The 22,052-nt window shown below is 42.2% G+C and overlaps 1 protein-coding gene across 1 annotated transcript in view; it reads right to left on the reverse strand.

Annotated features, from left to right (window-relative positions):
* The window catches only part of ccdc88c (coiled-coil domain containing 88C), an 85,496-nt gene that overhangs the window by 38,333 nt on the left and 25,111 nt on the right, over window positions 1-22,052 (reverse strand). The window contains 4 exon segments of the mRNA XM_064927939.1: window positions 51-191; window positions 701-784; window positions 3,495-3,553; window positions 14,517-14,586. Of these exon segments, the coding sequence (XP_064784011.1) occupies window positions 51-191; window positions 701-784; window positions 3,495-3,553; window positions 14,517-14,586 (354 nt within the window).

Here is a 22,052-nt window from a genome sequence, read left to right on the forward strand (position 1 = left end):
ATACAGTTGATTTGGACGCGTTTCAGACTTGTTCCGTCTTAGATGCCAACCTCTGCACATTCATCTCGTTCATCTATGAGTTTGCGGAGGTGAAGGGCCATGTTACGGGACAGGGGGTTGAGCTCCTCAGGGGGCATGTCTGGCAGCTCCAGCCACTGCATGTCCAACACATTCTCCTGGTTATGGGTCACCTGAAGGGGTAGGCAGACAATATAACAATGTAAACAGGAATGCCATAAGTTCTACATTGAAACCCAATACATGTGTAGTAACAGTGCCCCCTCCCTTGTATTTATGTGTCTGTGAAGAAAAAAATAACAATATTGTAAAAATAAATATATTACTGTAGGCCTGGGAATAAGACTTTAATGTGTCTATGTGAAGATGCAAAGTACCTGTGATAAAATATTTGTCAATAAACAAATTGACAGACACGCATGAACATGATCCCCTAAATGTCAATGGAAATGCCATACTGTTAAAGTGTAGGCCGAGGAGTAAAACCTGAATATGTCTTTACATCATTAGATTTATTTGACAGGGACAGTGCACATCAATCAAGGTTTCTGTAAATGTGCCAGATTTAGCCAGATGCGTACCTGAAGATAACATGAGAAAAAAAATTCACTACAAAAAAAAGGAAGTGCTGATGCGCATGAACATGTGTGCCTGCTTCGACGTGAACACCTGCACTACTCACCTCTTGAATGTGGGAGACGATGGCTGCCTGCTTCTCGATGTCGAGCAGTTTGATTTTCTCAATGATCTCTTCTTTCCTCTCACACTGCAGAGGAAGTAACATTGGCAGGCATTTCTATTAGATACCTATAGGTCGTGACTATAAGCTAAAATCAGGTTTTCACATTCTCTATTGAACACAAAGGACTGGGTGTTTGAATGGTCATAAATACAAATAAGCCATATGAAAAGAATGTTCTAAATCTTATAGAAATACAGTTAAGGGTAATGTGGAGGACTTGAAGAAGCACAGACTTGAGTAATTACCATTCAAAAGGGGAGAAAACAATTAAGAGGTGTAGATGATGTAGTACATTTTCAAAGTTGATGCATCTATGCATGACGTTGACATTTTTATTTTTTATTTTTTTTAGGTATCGGAAAAATAACTGAGGAAAAGTCAACAACTATTCAACACTTCATCTCTATCCGGCTTTTCCCCCAGGAACAAGAAAAACCAGGGCAGTGTAACAAAGAGAGAAAAAAAGAGGGGGAGAGGCCCGGTGATTGGAGGGAATGAAAACAATAGTGTACAGAGCTGAAACTAGAGAGATAGAGCCACGGGAATGGAACAGTACAGCCTCTGGTATAGGTACAGGTGGGTGGGCCCTGCACTATTTAACCCTTTATCTCTATGAGCCTCTTACATGCTCTGTTATACTGGTGCTACATTGGACATGTTGACTTCAAAAGAGAAATTAATCTCAAAACTTTTTATGGCCATTTTGAATTGATTCCTAAAATGCTGATAAGATAACAGGTCGTTGCTGTTGCACTAATGTTTAATGTTATCTGTTTCAGTTAATACAGGGATGCGTTCTAACATGTAAAGTTATGCCAATGAAGCTTTGCTTCCTGGTGTGATCATGTGCAAGGTGGGGCGCCAGGTAGACTAGCAGTTAGAGCGCTGGGCCAACCGAAATGTAGCTGGTTCAAATACCTGAGTCAACAATGTGAAAAGAAATATAGGCACTTAACCCTAATTTGCCTGATGGGGCACCATACTACTATGGCTGACCATGTAAAACAGCACATTTCACATCCGGTATATGTGACAAAACGTATACATTTATACACATTCAGTACCAGTCAAAAGTTTGGACACCTGCTCATTCCAGTTTTTTTTTATTTTTACTATTTTCTACATTGTAGAATAATAGTGAAAACATCAAAACTATGAAATAACACATGGACTCATGTAGTAACCAAAAAGTGTTCAGCAAATCAAAATTTATTTGAAATTTTTCAAAGTAGCCACCCTTTTCACACTCTTGGCATTCTCTCAACCAGCTTCATGTGGTACCTGGAATGCATTTCAATTAACAGGTGTGCAGTGTTAAAAGTTAAATTGTGGATTTTCTTTCTTAATGCGTTTGAGACAATGAGTTGTGTTGTGACAAGGTAGAGGTAGTATACAGAAGATAGCTCTATTTGGTAAAAGACCAAGTCCATATTATGGCAAGAACAGCTCAAAAAAAGCAAAGAGAAACAACAGTCCATCATTACTTTAAGACATTAAGGTCAGTCAATCTGGAACATTTCAAGAACTTTGACAGTTTCTTCAAGTGCATTTGCAAAAATCATCAAGCGCTATTATGAAACTGGCTCTCATGAGGACCACCACAGGAATGGAAGACCCAGAGTTACCTCTGCTGCAGAGGATACGTTCATTAGAGTTACCAGCCCAAATAAATGCATCAGAGTTCAAGTAACAGACACAATTCAACATCAACTGTTCAGATGAGACTGCGTGATTCAGGCCTTCATGGTCAAATTGCTGCAAAGAAAACACTAAAAAGGACACCAATAAGAAGAAGAGACTTGCTTGGGACAAGAAACACGAGCCAAGAAACACATTAGACCGGTGGAAATATGTCCTTTGGTCTGAAGCATGGAGGAAGTGGTGTGATGGTTCTTTGCTGTTGACACTGATTTATTTAGAATTCAAGGCACACTTAACCAGCATGGCTACCACAGCATTCTGCAGATGTACGCCATCCCATCTGGTTTGCGCTTCGTGGGACTATAATTTATTTTTCAACAGAACAATGACCCAAAACACATCTCCAGGTTATGTAAGGGCAATTTGACCAAAAAGGCGAGTGATGAGTGCTGCATCAGATGACCTGGCCACAAACCCCCGACCTCAACCCAAATGAGATGGTTTGGGATGAGTTAGACCGCAGAGTGAAGGAAAATCAGCCAACAAGTGCTCAGCATATGTGAGAATTCCTTCAAGACCATTAGAAAAGCATTCCTCATGAAGCTGGTTGAGAGAATACCAAGAGTGTGCAAAGCTGTCATTGTGGCAAAGGGTGGCTACTTTGAAAAATCTCATATATATTTTGATTCGTTTAACACTTTTTTTGGTTACAACAATGATTCCATATGTGTAGTTTTGATGTCTTCACTATTATTCTACAATGTAGAAAATAGTAAAAATAAAGAAAAACCCTTGAATGAGTAGTTGTGTCCAAACTTTTGACTGGTACTGAACACAATATGTATAAGGTTTGCCAAAGCCGATAGTTTACAGTATAATAAAAGGATATGACTGACTGCTTCTACACAGACTCAGTCTTCAATTGGGAATCTAATTCTAAAGTAGGCCTACCTGATTGGCTCAATTAAAAGGGTTTGTTAATGTTTTGTAATTTTAACTTTATTCATTCAGATTATCATTGAGATCAAATCAATTTTGCAAGAAAGATACTCTGTTTAAAATCTGTTTAATATGTTAGAAAAGGCTATGTTACCTGTACAGCACAGCCTAGGATCAACAGCAGCAGTCTCTTCACCTCCTCCATGCCCTTGCCTGTTGAAGATGAAAGATGAAGACATAACTGATTAAAAACACCCTTTCCTTATAGCCAATTGATTTTGAGCTCAGATTCGATTTTGGTTTAAATCCCACAACTCTGCAGGGCAGTCACTATCTGACACAGCCATAAAATATCATTTTAAATCTAACCTTTTCCCTAACCTTAGTGGCACCCCAGTCTAATTTAACACTACGATGGAGCCGGAGGAGATGGCTGGCGTTTTACGATCCCCTCACCAATAGTGCTATTGCGTGTGTTTTTTCACGTTATTTGTAACTTATTTTGTACAATATCGTATGACTGAAAATAGCTTCTAGATAACAAGACAGCGATTACTCACCCCGTACGGGAGGAATACTTTTTCTTTAACGAGTCGGACGGAAAGGATTTACTTCAGATGCCCAACAAGGCCCCTCATCCCAGTCATTTGCAGGAGAAAGAGACATCGAAGGCGAAGGTCTGGGTGCCTTGTAAGGATCCGACGGCAAGTGTGTAATCTCCCTTTACCATAGGTCCCATTTTTATTACATTTTTTACCTTCATTTAACTAGGCAAGTCCATTAAGAACAAATCCTTATTTTCAATGACAGCCTTGTTCAGGGGCAGAACGACAGATTTGTACCATGTTGGCTCAGGGATTCGATCTTGCAACCTTTCCGGTTTCTAGTCCAACACTAACCACTAGGCTACCTGCCGCCCCAATGTACAACGCCCTATTAGCCAACGTACAACCAATGGCAAATAAAATCGACTTACTACGATCACTTATATCCTACCAACGGGACATTAAAAACTAACATCTTATGTGTCACCCATTCGTGGCTGAACGACAACATGAATAACATATAGCTGGGGGGGGGGGGGTTTAAGCTTTTTCGGCAAGATAGAACAGCGGCCTCTGGTAAGACCAGGGTTGGCGGTCTATGAATATTTGTAAACAGCTGGTGCATGAAATCTAAGGAAGTCTCAAATGTTTTGTATCTCATGATACACTGTAGACCACACTATTTACCAAGAGCATTTTCATCTATATTCTTCGTAGCTGTCTATTTACTACCAGAAACCGATGCTGGCACTAAGACAGCACTCAATGAGCGGTATAAGGCCTTAAGCAAGAAAACTCTCATCCAGGAGAGTGGCACTCCTAGTGGCCGGTGACTAACACCGGGAAACTTAAATCAGTTTTACCGAATTTCTACCAGCACTTTACATGTGCAACCAGAGGAAGAATAAAACAATTTTTTTTAAATAAAAAATAAATTCTAGACCACCTTTACTCCACACACAGAGACAAAGCTCTCCCTCCATTTGGCAAATCTGACCACAATTATATCCTCCGGATTCCTGCTTACAAGCAAAAACTAAAGCAAGAAGCACCAGTGACTCGGTCAATAAGAAAGTGGTCAGATGAAGCAGATGCTAAGCTACAGAACTGTTTTGCTAACACAGACTGGAAAATGTTCCGGGATTCTTCTGATGGCATTGAGAAGTACACCACATCAGTCACTGACTTCATCAATAAGTGCAAAGATGTCACCGTACGTACAAACCCCAACCAGATGGATTACCAGGACGTGTGCTCCGACCATGCGCTGACCAACTGGCAAATGTCTTCACTGACATTTTCAACCTGTCCCTGACGGAGTCTGTAATACCAACATGTTTCAAGCAGACCACCATAGTCCCTGTGCCCAAGAAGAGTAACCTGCCTAAATGACTACCGACCCATAGCACTCATGTCTGTGGCCATGAAATGCTTTGAAAGGCTGGTCATAGCTCACATCAACACCATTATCCCAGAAACCCTATTCCCACTATTTGCATACCTCCCCAACAGATCATGCAATCTATTGTACTCCACACTGCTCTTTCCCACCTGGACACAAGGAACACCTATGCAAGAATGCTATTCATTGACTACAGCTCAGCGTTCAACACCATTGTGCCCTCAAAGATCATCATGAAGCTAAGGACCCAGGGACTAAACACCTCCCAATGCTACTGGATCCTGGACTTCCTGATGGGCCACCCCCAGGTGGTAAGGCTAGGCAACAACACATCTGCCACGCTGATCCTCAAAACAAGGGCCCCTCAGGGGTGCGTACCCCTATACTTCCTGTTCACTCATGACTGCATTGCCAGGCACAACTCCAACACCATCAACAAGTCTGCCAAGAAAGTCCTGAAGCGGGAAAGACAAAGCCTATTCCTCCTCAGGAGACTCAGCATGGGTCCTCAAAAGGTTTTACAGCTGCACCGTCGAGAGCATCCTGACAGGTTGTATCACTGCCTGGTATGGCAACTGCTCGGACTCTGACAGCAAGGCTCTAGAGGGTAGTGCATATGGCCCAGTACATCACTTTGGTTAAGCTTCCTGCCATCCAGGACCTCTATACCAGGTGATGTCAGAGGAAGGCCCTAAAAATTGTCAGACTCCAGCTACCCTAGTCATAGACTGTTCTCTATGCATACCGCACAGCAACCGGTATCCGGAGCACCAAGTCTAGGTCCAAAGGCAGCTTCTACTCCCAAGCCATAAGACTCCTGAACAGTTCATCAAAGGGCTACCCAGACCCTACTTTTACGCTACTGCTAATCTATGCATAGTCTCTAACTCTACCTTCATGTACATATTACCTCGACAAACCAGTGCCCCCTTGTAATCGGTTTGAAATGTCTAGTTAGTTAGCGGGGTGCGTGCTAATAGCATTGAAAATCAGTGACATCACTTGCGGAGTCCTTGAAGTAGTTGTTTCCCTTTCTCTGCAAGGGCCGCAGCTTTTGTGGAGCGATAGGTAACGATGCTTCGAGGGTGACGGTTGATGTGTGCAGAGGGTCCCTGGTTTGAGCCCAGGTAGGGGCGAAGAGAGGGAAGGAAGAAACTGTTACACCCACACATCAACTCTGTACCGGTACCCCTGTATATAGCCTCGCTACCGTTATTTTATTGCTGCTGTTTAATTATTTGTTGCTTTGTCATTATTTTTTACTTTACACCTATTTTTCTCAAAACTTCTTTAAAGCATTGTTGGTTAAGGGCTTGTAAGTAAGCATTTCACTGTGAGGTCTACACCTGTTGTATTCAGTGCATGTGACAAATAAAATATAATTTGATTTACTTAACAAAAAAGGCACATCTGAATTAGGTGGTCCAGGCAAGTCATTGCACAAGTGAGTGAGTGGGTGGAGGGGGGGGGCTTTCCTCTATTGTTCTCTATTTGCTCCTCAAGCAAGGGGGAGGCCAATGACCTCACGGAATCCGATCAGACCAACTCCTTGAATGCCCCTACTCCTTCAAGTTGTGTATATCGCTTTTCAACAGTACAAGCAAAAACATCTATGGGAGGACATCTTGAAATGAAGACATTTTTGTTTGATTTTTTAGCGATATACAGTGCCTTTAGAAAGAATTCATACCCCTCGACGTATTCAACATTGTTGTTACAGCCTCAATTCAAAATGGATTAAATACATCCCACCCATCACCCCATAATGACAAAGTGAAAACATGTTTAGAGAAATGTTTACAAATGTATTTAAAATGAAAGAGAAATATCAAATCAACATAAGTATTCACACCCCTGAGTCAATACATGTTAGAATCACATTTTGCATCACTTATAGCTGTGAGCCTGTCTGGGTAAGTCTCTTAGAGCTTTGCACACCTGGATTGTACAATATTTGCACATTCTTTTCAAAATTCTTCAAGCACTGTCAAGTTGGTGGTTGATCATTGCTAAACAGCCATTTTCAAGTCTTGCATTGATTTTAAAGTCAATTTAAGTCAAGACTAACTAGACATGGGAACATTCAATTAGAAAACCTACCAGGTCTTTGTGGTTGAATCTGTGTTTGAAATTCACAGCTCGACTGAGGGACCTGACAGAAACATGTGTGTGGTACAGATGAGGTAGTCATTCAAAAATCATGTTAAAACACTATTATTGCACACCGAGTCCATGCAACTTAAGTGACGTAAGCATATTTTTACTCCTACACGTATTAAGGCTTGCCATAACAAAGGGGTGTAATACTTAGAGTCAAGATATTTCAGCTTTTCATTTAATACATTTTAAACATAATTCCACTTTGACATTATGGGGTATTGTGTGTAGGCCTGTGACACAAAAGCTCAATTTAATACATTTTTAATTCAGGCTATAACACATTTGCAAAAGTTAAGGGGTGTGAATACTTTCTGAAGGCACTGTGTAGCCAATTGACTTTTCAGCTGGCCTATCTAGTGGTAAGGGAAGGCCCCCATGAAATGGATCAAAATGAATGGCTACTTATTGGCATTGGGCGAACCATATACACAATCGCAAACACCAATCAAATGGACGGCAATTGATCAAAAACATACTGCAAGCGAAACATGGCAAATGCCAGGGGTCACAATCCAAAAATCCCAAACGGGGTGAGCGCGCTCCACTGTAGGATTTCATATGGGAAATGGTCAAAGTCAGGTCTCAAGGTTGAAATTTTCAAAATCTCATTTTTTTTCAAAATTGTAAACCCTCATATCAAGTGTGTTCTGTACCATTTTTCGAAATGTCTTTAGGTCAATTATACATATGTAGTAACCATATGGACATACATTTGTCTTATTATATTGAGTTTGCCCAAAAGGCCTTTGTTTTGTCCATTTGCCATATATGATCATGGGACGTTAGCCAGAGCCCGAAAATCAGTGAAGCATGTCCAAATGGTGTATGCATGAGATGTTTTTATATATATAAGTACTAAATCAGGCTGTTATGTCCATTTGCCATATATGATCATAGGAAGTCAGCTTTCAAACAGTGAACCATGTGCAAATGGCATATATAAATGTTGAGATGGCCTATATACTGACCAAATGATATACATCACTATGTTAACCTGTTGATGCTCTGGGGGCGCAATTTCATTTTTGGATGAAAAACGTTCCCGTTTTAAACAAGATATTTTGTCACAAAAAGATGCTCGACTATGCATATAATTGCTACCGTTCGAAAGAAAACACTCTGACGTGTCCAGAAATACAAAGATCTTCTCTGTGCGTGCCCTAAAACGTGAGCTTCAGGCAAAACCAAGATGAGATGGCATCCAGGAAATGACAAGGATTTTTGAGGCTCTGTTTTTCAAGATCTCCTTATATGGCTGTGAACGCAAGAGGAATTAGTCAGCCCTTTCTGTCGTTTCCCCAAGGTGTCTGCAGCATTGTGACGTATTTGTGGGCAGATCATTGGAAGATTGACCATAACAGACCACATTTACCACGTGTCCGCCCGGTGTCCTGCGCCGAAATTGGTGCGCAAAAGTCACCTGCCAGTATTTTTCCATGGGACACAGAGAGGAAAGCAAGCTTCCACGAACTGCATGTCAATGAAGAGATATGTGAAAAAACACCTTGAGGATTGATTCCAAACAACGTTTGCCATGTTTCGGTCGATATTATGTAGTTAATCCGGAAAAAGTTTCACGTTGTAGGTGACTGCATTTTCGGTTCGTTTCGGTAGCCAGACGCAATGTAGAAAACAGAACGATTTCTCCTACACACAGACGCTTTCAGGAAACACTGCGCATTTGGTATGTGACTGAGACTCTCCTCATTGAAAACATCAGAAGCTCTTCAAAGGTAAATGATTTTATTTATTTGGTTATCTGGTTTTTGTGAAAATGTTGCATGCTACATGCTACACAAAATGCTATGCTAGCTTTGCATACTCTTACACAAATTAGTCAATTTCTATGGTTCAAAAGCATATTTTGAAAATCTGAGATGACAGTGTTGTTAAGAAAAGGCTAAGCTTGAGAGCAAACGCATTATTTTAATTTTATTTGCGATTTTCAGAAATCGTTAACGTTGCGTTATGCTAATGAGCCTGAGGCTTTAGTCACGATCCCGGATCCGGGATGGGGAGTTTCAAGAAGTTAAGCCCTGAATCAACCGAGAAGTTCTATTTGATCAAAGGAAGGCAGAATTTCTCATTGGTGATGATTCAGCATTTCCATTTCGTAACGGGGAGATCTTATGGATATACATTGGCAACTTGCAGAAGAGCATGTTCACACTGACAATATAGCATGTGTGTAATTGGACACTGTCCAATCGCTTGTTGGTGTTGATTTCGGCCTGTCCATTTGGTGTAGGTAAATCCCTCATTAAATACAATGGAAATGTACATTGTCCATTCGCAATGTAAAACGTACAATACCAATATATTTATACTGTCATCAAGTCAGCCATCAGTCAATAAGATATCATACTGGCACCAAACTTGGACAAAGTATGTTTGTCAGTATGTATAACTCTTTTAGAAACCAACAATCGCATATTTCAAAGCCGGCCCACAATTCATAGCGCCTTCTGTTCAAACCATTAAAAAAACAAATTGGAGCTGCGGGTCCAGTTCTGACATTGCGTAGGCCTAGCTGAGGCGACCCCAAATTCATCTCGATAGGTCATTCGGAGCCAGAGCAGCGCCCTTAATTAGTGCTGAAAATTCACGTTTTTTCAGGGGTTGCTACGGGGTCCGTGAACAAGCTTTCGGACAGAAACCTGTTGGGTCGGACTCTAGGGACCAAGGCGGTTTCAATGTACATAGTCTTGTGATTCTGGGACATCTCAAAATGTCGTCATTTCTGCGACGTTAAATTAATTGAAGACACTGCAAATTGACGAGGCTGTTTCTCAGCCTGAGAACCTTCTAGACACACACAACTCACCGTGCACTACCGAATAAAGCTCTAGAACAGGGTTCTACAGTTTCAGAGCTCTAGATCTAACGGTTCTTTGATGGTTTGAACGCAGGTAACAATTGCAGGCTGTGTGTGTGTCTGTAAGCCCCACACTATGTCACACCATATTGAGTGAGTGAGTGAGTGAGAGTACAGAAAAATCACATGGAGCCCAAAAACCTGCTTTAATGGAGTTGCCTGAACACGCCTCAACTGGATCTTCAACTTAAAAACAACACTTATTTAAGCATCATGAATTGGACTTTGTATGAATTCTTGTAAACTACGATAGATAAATGGCTGGTTACACAGTTGAAGTCGGAAGTTTACAAACACTTAGGTTGGAGTCATTAAAACTTGTTTTCAACAACTCCACAAATTAACAAACTATAGTTTTGGCAAGTCGGTTAGCACATCTACTTTGTGCATGACAAGTAATTTTTCCAACAATTGTTTAGACAGATTATTTCACTTATTCACTGTATCACAATTCCAGTGGGTCAGATGTTTACATACACTAAGTTGTCTGTGCCTTTCAACAGCTCAGAAAATTCCAGAAAATTATGTCATGGCTTTAGAAGCTTCTGATAGGCTAATTGACATCATTTGAGTCAATTGGAGGTGTACCTGTGGATGTATTAAGGCCTACCTCCAAACTCAGCACCTCTTTGCATGACATCATGGGAAAATCAAAAAATCAAATCAGCCAAGACATCAGAAATAAAGTGTAGACCTCCACAAGTCTGGTTCATCCTTGGGAGCAATTTCCAAATGGTTGAAGGTACCACGTTAATCTGTACAAACAATAGTACGCAAGTATAAACACCATGGGACCACGCAGCAGTCATACGCTCAGGAAGGAGACGCGTTCTGTTTCCTAGAGATGAACGGACGTGGTGTGAAAAAGTACAAATCAATCCCAGAACAGCAGCAAAGGACCTTGTGAAGATGCTGGAGGAAACAGGTACAAAAGTATCTATATCGACAGTAAAACGAGTCCTATATCAACAAAACCTGAAAGGCCACTCAGCAAGGAAGAAGACACTGCTCCAAAACCACCATAAAAAATACAGACTATGGTTTTCAACTGCACATGGAGAAATGTCCTCTGGTCTGATGAAACAAAAATAGAACTGTTTGGCCAGAATGACCATCGTTATGTTTGGAGGAAAAGGGGGGGGGGCTTTCAAGCCAATGAACAACATCCCAAACATGAAGCACAGGAGTGGCAGCATCATGCTGTGGGTGTGCTTTGCTGCAGGAGGAACTGGTGCACTTCACAAAATAGATGGCATCATGAGTTAGGAAAATGTGGATATATTGAAGCAACATCCCAAGACATCAGTCAGGAAGTTAAAGCTTGGTCGCAAATGGGTCTTCCAAATGGACAATGACCCCAAGCATACTTCCAAAGTTGTTTTAAAATGGCTTAAGGACAACAAAGTCAAGGTATTGGAGTGGCCATCACAAAGCCCTGACCTCAATCCTATAGAAAATGTGGGCAGAACAGAAAAATCATGTGTGGCTAAGGAGGCCTACCAACCTGACTCAGTTACACCAGCTCTGTCAGGAGGAATGGGCCAAAATTCACCCAACTTCTTGTGGGAAGCTTGTGGAAGGCTACCCAAAACATTTGACCCAAGTTAAACAATTTAAAGGCAATCCTACCAAATACTAATTAAATGTATGTAAATGTACTAATTGAGTGTATGTAAACTTCTGACCCACTGGGAATGTGATGAAAGAAATAAAAACTGAAATACATCACTCCAATATTATTCTGACATTTCACATTCTTAAAATAAAGTGGTGATCCTATCTGACCTAAAACAGGGATTTTTTACACGGATTAAATGTCAGGATTGTGAAAAACTGAGTTTAAATATATTTGGCTAAGGTGTATGTAAACTTCCAACTTCAACTGTATTTTTCCTTACACCGTAGGTTTATATACTTTGACGTGAAGTGGTCAAATTAGCACTGCATTACTGTTTTCAATATTTAATCCCACAAAATGTGCATTAACTCAGAGTGTTGTGGCCTCGATGCCATATTGTTTCTGGGCTAAAAGTACATTTGGCCACCTCTGTGCTCACAGAGTTTCATTTGAAGTCTTCTGTTTACGAGAAATGGACATGTCCATTTGCCATATATAGCCAGCTGGTGGAATTTTCCAGAAGAGCAGAAATTATTTTTTATTACAATTTGATATTGCTGAAACCAATTGTCCAGGAAACTTATTTTCTTTTTTTACTTCCCGGAACACCGGGCCCAGGGGAACGACCTGAGGCCTTCAGCCTATTTTAATAAACACTCGCAGAAGTCCAGTAAGGGACCATCCATTTGCAATATGAAGGTCCTCATCAATCATAAGGGAAATGACACAAGCGTCATTCCAATAAATGTCAACCTGCCAGGCAGGCAGCAAATCCCAAGTGACAGTTTTGTGGACCTTTCCCTCTTACCCCAGTTCTTACACCAGTGGGCTGGAAGATCTCCCGTCACTGATGGTTAGGAGCCATCAGTTAGTGGGTCAATCATTAAAATCTGCCACAGCTCAGGATTAGGTTTGGGTGTTTTTGTGGATGTAGCAAGCTCTTCCTTTTAAAAAGACTCATATGATGGTAAAAAACTATTTACCACGTTGTTTTGTACAGGGTTTGTCTGGGATCAGCTGTTTGTGTGTGTGTGTGTTTGTGTGTGTGTCCGTCCCCTTGGGCCTGGAAGGGACTTCAAAAAAGCTTGATCAACACTCTGGGGAAAGGGCAACACGGTTGCCACGGAGACCCTGTCTGCGACCCAGCTCTGCCCTTATTCCATTGAGACCAACTAAAAAGACAAGAGAGGTACACAGGGTAGGCAGTGGTGTAACCCTGAGAGGAGCTTTTCACTGTTTCTAATCTACACTTAACATATCTTTGTATGGAATGGCCTCAGGAAGTTAGGAAGTCACGGAAAAGCTTACGCATCAATCCACACAATAATATTAACACATACCCCATTAACCAATATTGAGATTCAGTTCACATACCAAGGCTGGCTTACAGCTAAAGCCTCCCAACAACTCCACCACTCAATGTTAGATCACTATTGTCCTTGATTGCTGAACACGTTTTCATATGGAACCAATCAAGAGGCCTAGATCTTGATAACTTGGCTCCCGGCAGGAAAATTAAAAAAAAAACAAGCCACATGGGTCCTGATAAGTTATTTGTGTGTCTGACAGACAGTTGCAGGAACCAACATGCAAAACAAGCAGGCGAGCGGCATGGTAGTGGCCCAACCCATGAAAGGCCTAGCCACCGGGAGAAGGAACAACAATGTCTGGCGGTGAAGCTGAACACTTCAAACATGACGTCATTATCCTGAAGATACTCTACTCTCACGCCAGCCGTTACAAAAGCCATAGAAATAACTGGTCTGGTGTTCCTTTTATTCATTCATGCATACAGTAGCGCACAGCAAGTACATGCATGAACTACATACAGTATGTGTGTGAACTACATACGGTATGTGTGAACTAGCTTTATGGAGTCATCTAGCTAGGTCGAGTTTCAAAAAAGTCATAAGGGACAGAGACGGCATGAACCACACTAGCTAGATTTAAACTCTCATGACAGTAGTGTACACAATATAGAGTTCTGGGTTCAGAGATTAAAATAAGATGAGGAAACAAAAACAACTCTTCCTTCTCATAAAATATTAGTTGGTCCCATCAAGGCTTAATATACCATAGTAGCCTTAAGTGAACTATCCCCAGCTATACCTGTATCTTGCGGACAGCAGGCCTCTATCTGACCTTTCCACACCACTATATAAGGTCTGACTGTCTCCATAGCCACATCTAGTCATATCAGGTCTATCCTGGCGAGGTTGTCGACACCAGACCGGAGAGCCCACACACTCAGCACTCTCCATGGCCTGATTAGCCTCCTACAGATAGAAGGGCTCCAACGGACTTTTCCTGCCTTTCCCACTTCCTGACTGACCCCAGTAAAAGGCTACAACATGTGCATCCTTTCCACCCCAACACGCCCTCATACAGTACATTATCTGGACCGAGATTACAAGGGAATACTTAAAGGCATTTGTAAGCACTTATTGTGAGTGTGCACAAGAGATGGGGACCCCTACATTAAATATTGCACTAGCCAGCTGGTCAACTGGATTTAGAGGAATAGCTACCTGAGGATTGTTGTGAGTTTGTGAACAAGAGAATGAGCACCACAGTACCTGAGAGGGGGTCCTTCGCGATGGTCAGCACATTAGGCAGGGTCATCAGGATGAGCTGCTGGAGACTGTCCTGAAAACACAGAGGAGAACATACCGGATTAAGTAAGAGCAGGACCAGAGGAAGGAAAACATTGCAGCAGAAGTCCTGTATTGACTTGTAACGCAGTGCAGGGGTTAACTATGCTAACTAATAAAGCCACAGACTCCAGCTAGAACAGAACAGGAAGCTTCCACCGGCATGAATTTGAAGGGTGAAGTCGCTAACAGAACTTAAAACAGGGACCCACAGCAAGGTGGGAAAGGGAAACGTATTAAACACAGACAGGAAATATTGATGGAAAGAATGACCATTTTCAGTTTGTAGAGAACACGTTTGGGGAGGAGGGGAGTTCATACAGTAACCAACGCAGTGCCCAGCTGAAACAATCTCCTAGTGAGAGAGAATATGTGCAGGGTTGTAATAACACACAAAAAAACAAAACAAAAATCCAACAAAAATCACAGAACGGTACATGTTGGGAATCAGGAAGGAACACAATCGCATACATACATGTGCTTGCATGTACGTACTGTTTGTTCTCTCGTTTGTCACACTCACATGGGTAACAAATGAAATGCTCAATGTCGGTCTGTGTGAGAATGGACCAGAAGAACAATGGACACCTTGGTAACAAGCTATAACACATCACACAGACACAGTAAACCAGACCCAACACGTCCAAATGACCTTAGCTCCTCGTTCAAACACACACCTACATAGAAAACATTACACCCACACAACTTGACACTGGTAGGTCACCTGTAATGGTTATAGCTGTAAAACCCAGGCACGTGCTTCAAACAACTCATTGTAGTAAAGTGAACAACTTGACACTTGGAGAATTTAACTGAAGTCTGCTTGAATTAAACAGTCTTCAGGTAAAACTGCAGGAGATGTAAAAAGGGAAAACTGAAAGATTAGGGTCAGGTTAGCCTCATTGTGAGACAGAGTGCGAGAGAAAAAGAGTGAGAGCGATAGCAAGAGAGCATTGGCACAGAAGTTACTATGACATCTTTACTCCTTTTCTTTCCCATACAGGTTTCACTGGACTCCGGAGGCATTAGATTAGACCGGCCTGGGGGAGAATCAAAGGGCCTGCCACCACTACAAGGGAGGGGCCTTCTGTATAGAGGGGCTGGATGGTGGTGGTGTGGGGTAATGAACACTTTCACTCTCCCTCCCTTCTATTGCAGCAGACCCTTGGCAGAGGCCCCAGCCTAGCTACAGCTCTATTGTCAGGTAAAAACCGTTGGGCATTCTATTTTTTACCCATGTCATCCTGAGAAACCTCGAACACAAAAAACACCCGACTTCTCTGTTTCAAATGCACTGAACTAGAAAGTCAGCACAAGATCGGTTAAGAAACAGCAGAACAGAGCTGAGTCTAACTGCCTGCTAGGCTCCTCATCTTACACTAGCAGCAGCTCAGTGAAAATGTCAGCAGGTGTTGCTTGTCCTTAGTTCCCCTGGTAGTCCATAAATTCCATGGTGCAAATACATAAACATAGATACATAACATAGATCCAGACATGAAACAATTGTTCTATTCCTTGATTAGCCAGATTTTTACATTATTTAAAATTAAGTTATGCTCGGCATGGCTTTGAGTTGCTGTGGTAGTTTGTTCCACTCAACCTTGCCAGTATATAAAAAAGGTGATATTACCAGATACTCTACAGATAGCCAGACTAGCTGTTTAAAATGCTTGACTTTCGATGAGTACGAGGAGGGAGTTAAGTACAGTTTCCACCAGCTTGTTTTGGCTGGTCTGTAGCTTATTTTTTAGCCGTTTAGGGATGCTGGTGAACCATGATGTTCAGTATCACTTTGATTATGCGTGCACTAGCGCACCTGCCAGAGTCTTTAGGCTGTCACCAAGATATTTTGAGGTCCGAGATAGAAATTCCAGTGTCACCAGTCAAGTACCCATTCAATTCACACCCGAGGTAGCTGACCGAGGTAGCTGACCGAGGTAGCTGACCAAGGCTTTTTGTGTAACCACCGAGTTGCCCACGCGGACACTAAAACCAGGGGACCTTCAAGCTTTTCTCTGGATTCTGTTTTTTTCCAATATGCAGAGAAAGGTTTTCTGAAAGTCATTTACTGATATTGGATAACTCTGCACTAAGTATCTTTTCCACTGAGGCTTTGTTCTTATGGGATACCAGTAGAGCAGAGTCATCAGCATACAAAATCAATTACGAGAGCAGGCTGATTTCATATCGTTCACGTGTGTGTATCTTCATGCTCCTTTTTTATTTATTTTATTTTATTTTTATTTTTTTATTTCGCCTTTATTTTACCAGGTAGGCTAGTTGAGAACAAGTTCTCATTTACAACTGCGACCTGGCCAAGATAAAGCATAGCAGTGTGAACAGACAACAACAGAGTTACACATGGAGTAAACAAAAAGTCAATAACACAGTAGAAAAAAAGAGTCTATATACATTGTGTGCGAAAGGCATGAGGAGGTAGGCAAATAATTACAATTTTGCAGATTAACACTGGAGTGATAAATGATCAGATGGGCATGTACAGGTAGAGATATTGGTGTGCAAAAGAGCAGAAAAGTAAATAAATACAGTATGGGGATGAGGTAGGTAAATTGGGCGGGCTATTTACCGATAGACTATGTACAGCTGCAGCGATCGGTTAGCTGCTCAGATAGCAGATGTTTGAAGTTGGTGAGGGAGATAAGTCTCCACCTTCACCTCACCTTAGTCCTGCATTCGACACCAATTCGAGCCCAACATTCTTTTGGGGGGGATTGGAAACCACATTTGATTTACGCAGACAAGTTCAGATCTGATCTGTCAGAAATATCAGTTAGTCTCTGTGGATGATTCGGTGTTCCTCAAGGATCCCTTCTAAGACCACTACTGTTCTCCATCTTACCGCTTGGTAATGTCATTCGGAAACACAATGTCAACATTCATTGCTATGCAGATGACACACAAGCAGTGCATTTCGATCAAACATGGTGAAGCCCCAAAATTGCCTACCCTGTGTTCCAGACATAAGTGGATGGCAGCAAATGTTTAAAAGTAAAACTCAAAACAGTGACGCTAGTTCTAGGTCCCGAGAAACAAAGACCTGCAGTCAGACCTGACAATGAATCTCAATGGTTGTACAGTCATCTCTAATAAAACTGAAGGACTTGGGCATTACTCTGGACCCTGTTCTCCCTTTTGACAAACAAAAAATATTTAAATCTTTAACATTTCAAAAATCTAACTTTTTTTTTTTAAAGCTAATCCATTATTTTGTGACATCAAGATTAGATAACTGGCTACCCAGACAAGGCACTCAAAACTTCAGCTAGTGCTCAATATGGCTGCTAGAATCTTGACTAGAACCCCAAAATGTTATCATATTACTCCAGCACGAGCCACTACACTGGCTTCCTGTTAACAAGGCTAGGGCTTGCTCCTACCCATCTCACCAATTTGGTTCTGCAGTACATAGCTACACGTACGTTACGGTCACAAGACACAGGCCTCGTTATTGTTCCTAGAATGTCTAAGCAAACAGCTGGAGGCAGAGATTTTGACTATAGAGGTACATTTTTATGGAATGGTCTGCCGATCCACATGAGACGCAGACTCAGTCTCAACCTTTAGGTCTTTACTGAAGACATATCTTCAGTAGGTCATATGATTGAGTGTAGTCTGGCTCAGGGGTGTGAAGGTGAACGGCAAGGCACTGGAGTGACGAACCACCTTTGCCGTCTCTGCCTGGCCAGCTCCCCTCTCCCTACTGGGATTCTCTGCCTCTGACCCTATTACGGGGGCTCAGTCATTGGCCTGCCTTTCCTGTCCTCAGGCTCATGCAGTGGGGGAGATCTACGTGGGCTATACTCAGCCTCATCTCAGGGTAGTAAGTTAGTGGTCTGTTGATATCCCTTTAGTGGTGTGGAGAAAGTGATTTGGCAAAGTGGTTGGGTTTTTAATCTTGCTTGGCCCTGTCCAGGGGCTAACATTGGACAGGGCCACAGTGTTCCCCGATCTCCCGTCTCAGTATCTATGCTGCAATAGTCTATATGCTGCAATAGTCTATATGCTGCAATAGTCTATATGCTGGGGGGCTAGAATCAGTCTGTCATATCTGGTGCAATTCTCATGTCTGTCCTGTGTAATCTTAGGTACTCTCCCATCTCTCACTTTCCCTCTTCCCCCTCCCAGAGGATCTGAGCCCTAGGACCATGCCTCAGAACAACATGGCCTGATGACTCCTGGCTGTTCCTGTCCCCAGTCCATCTGGTTGTGCTGCTGATCCAGTTTCTGCTGTTTTGCCTGCAGCTATGGAACCCTAACCTGTTCATCAGTCGTGCTACCTTGTCATGCTGCTGATCCAGTTTCCGCGGTTTTGCCTGCAGCTATGGAACCCTAACCTGTTCATCAGTCATGCTACCTTCTCGTGCTGCTGATCCAGTTTCCGCGGTTTTGCCTGCGGCTATGGAACACTAACCTGTTCACAGGTCGTGCCATCTTGTCCAGGACCTGCTGTTCTGACCCCCTCACTTGCACTCTCTCTCCCTCTTGCGCCTCCCCTAATAAAGTATGTTAAAAACAATAAATGCGTCAGTGGAGTGGGACTTTCTAAAACCGGACCAAGACAAAGAATATTAGTCTTACTCTATTCATAAATGACTTTTTCCAGCACTTTAGACCGCACACTCAAAATAGACACATCTATAGTTGCCCTTGTTGGTGTTTCTGCCCTTCTTGTGGATAGGGATCACTCTAGCATGTTTCGTAACTGTGGGAACTCTACCTTGCTCAATAAAGATGTTGATTAAATAAGACTTTACTACTTCTCTGTTATTAACAGATGCTTGGGTTTGGGGGCAACATTAGTAAATAAGCATGGTGCATCTGGACTGGAGCCTCTTATGGCCATAAAACAAGACTGTCTGACTAGAGGGCCCCATATGTCTGTTATTTTGTTACCTCATCAATATTCAAACAGGCTTACGTTCTATCCGTCACACACCCTCAGGCCTTTTTAGAAAACACCACTTAATTGAATGGCTACTTAAAATAGATCAATTTAGGGAAGCAACACCATTAAACAATGTCCCATTACAAGATTAGTATAATATGGCTAGCACTGGGGCTTTGAAGAAGTGTTACAGGCTCAAACCATCATGTTTCAGCAGGCAGGTGATCATCGAGAGGAACCTGAGGGAGAACGGCAGCTCTGAGACAGGCTGCCTACCGGTTTACCCTCTGGAGAACGGGCCAGTGAGGACACTAACAGTAGCTGCAGGTGTTGGCTATAATGCATAGCTAAATAGAGTTCCCTAGCTATCTCTGTCTACGACCCAAATGGCACCATATTCCCTTTATAGTGCACTACTTTTGACGAGGCTCTGGTGAAATGAACCGCACTATAAAGAGAATAGGGTGTCATTTAGAAAGCATATTCTCTTTGCCTGGTCAACTCCTGCTGTCAGCTAGTTGAAATCATCTCAATCAGCATAAGAGAAACCAAACCAGTGTAAATTAAACATGACAACAGCCAGGCAGATGGTGCCTTCAAGGCTCTAACTAGACCTTATTGATGGAGATATTTGCCTTGTTTTTCCAGTACTGGGTCATAATCATTGGGCACAAATAAAAAAATATATAATTGAAATGACAAATAGGGAGAGAGGGACTACCTGGACTTGTATATTTTCAGGTTTAACGTTTTAAAAAGGTGATGGAGATGCTATGGTAGGCTGGTTTATCAGCCATGTTAGTGGAAAACAGGCTGGGACACAAACAAAAAGAGGTCTGGTTTACATTATTGATAAGTGCAGATCGATTTCAGCCTGTGGGAACAGGTGAGGTCATGTTCAGGTACTGGAGTCAAATCTCTCCTCTCCAACCCTCTCTCCATTACCCACCCAACAATGATAACTCCTTCAGTAGAATAACGAAAATAGTTTTTGGCTGACCTCATCCCTTCGTGTGCGCAGGTGTGTATTGTGCAATAGGTAGACGTGTCCCTTGACAACAGCCCTCTCCTCCACTGTAAAATCTACCTTTGTTTAAACAGGGAAGTGGGGAGGAGAAAGAAAAGGACTTCATCATCTACAGCTCAGTAACATTATGGAACCATCATTGGGAGGAATGGCTTTGAAGATGTGTTGGGAGGGTCAAAGAAAGATCAACGGCCAGAAATGTTGGGTAAAAAAAAAAATATATATATATATAAAAATAAAATAAAAATCAATGCCTGGGCCCCATTTCCTGTTCCTCTGTTGCTCTGCAGAACAATACAGAGCTCTGTAATCTAGGATATCCATAGGCCACGTGTTTTTGTTTGTTTTTCTGGACCTTTGGCTTGATGGTGCTTCTACACTTGCATTGCTTGCTGTTTTAGGCTGGGTTTCTGTACAGCACTTTGAGATATCAGCTGATGTAAGAAGGGCTTTATACATAAATGTGATGGTTAATTGGAGACCGATTAGACTGTTCACATAAAGCTGATGGAGCTGTATACCAAGTGTTTCAAATTCTACATGTACGTCATTAGGAGTGAGACGAGTCAGCAAGTGAAAGCAAGCACGAGTGAAAGGTTGAGACAAAAGCAGAGAGGAGAGCTTCAGCCTCCTCACCTCCTCCCCAACCAACCAAGATCAAGGAGACAGCAGAGGCAGGCGAGGTAGCTCCGCACCAGTGCTGGGCTCGACACAGTAACGTCAGTCAGAGGATGTTCCCCCAGGCCTCGCTCTCTCCTAATCACAGAGACTCTCCCCCTCAGCACAGACAACCCATGAGAACAGCAGGACTCCTGCATCCATCCACTTTGCCAGGACTGCTTCAAAGCACCGCATACAGTTGAAGTCGGAAGTTTACATACACCTTAGCCGAATACATTTTAACTCAGTTTTTCACAATTTGACATTAAATCCTAGTAAACATTCCCTGTCTTAGGATCACCACTATATTAAGAATGTGAAATGTCAGAATAATAGTAGAGTGATTTATTTCAGCTTTTATTGCTTTCATCACATTCCCAGTGGGTCAGAAGTTTACATCTACCAAATGCTAATTGAGTGTTATTGCCTTTAAAATTGTTTAACTTGGGCCAAACGTTTAGGGTAGCCTTCCACAAACTTTCCACAAGAAGTTGGGTGAATTTTGGCCCATTCCTCCTGACAGAGCTGGTGTAACCGAGTCAGGTTTGTAGGCCTCCTTGCTCGCCCATAATTTTTCAGTTCTGCCAACACATTTTCTATAGGATTGAGGTCAGGGCTTTGTGATGGCCACTCCAATCCCTTGACTTTGTTGTCCTTCAGCCATTTTACCACAACGTTGGTAGTATGCTTGGGGCCATTGTCCATTTGGAAGAACAATTTACGAACAAGCTTTAGCTTCCTGGCGGATGTCTTGATGTTGCTTCAATATATCCACATCATTTTCCTACCTCATGACGCCATCTATTTTTGGGAAGTACACCAGTCCCTCCAGCAGCAAACCACCCCCACAACATGATGCTGCCACCCC

Source organism: Oncorhynchus masou, chromosome 21 (genome assembly GCF_036934945.1).
Source record: "Oncorhynchus masou masou isolate Uvic2021 chromosome 21, UVic_Omas_1.1, whole genome shotgun sequence".
In the NCBI taxonomy this organism is placed as follows: domain Eukaryota; kingdom Metazoa; phylum Chordata; class Actinopteri; order Salmoniformes; family Salmonidae; genus Oncorhynchus; species Oncorhynchus masou.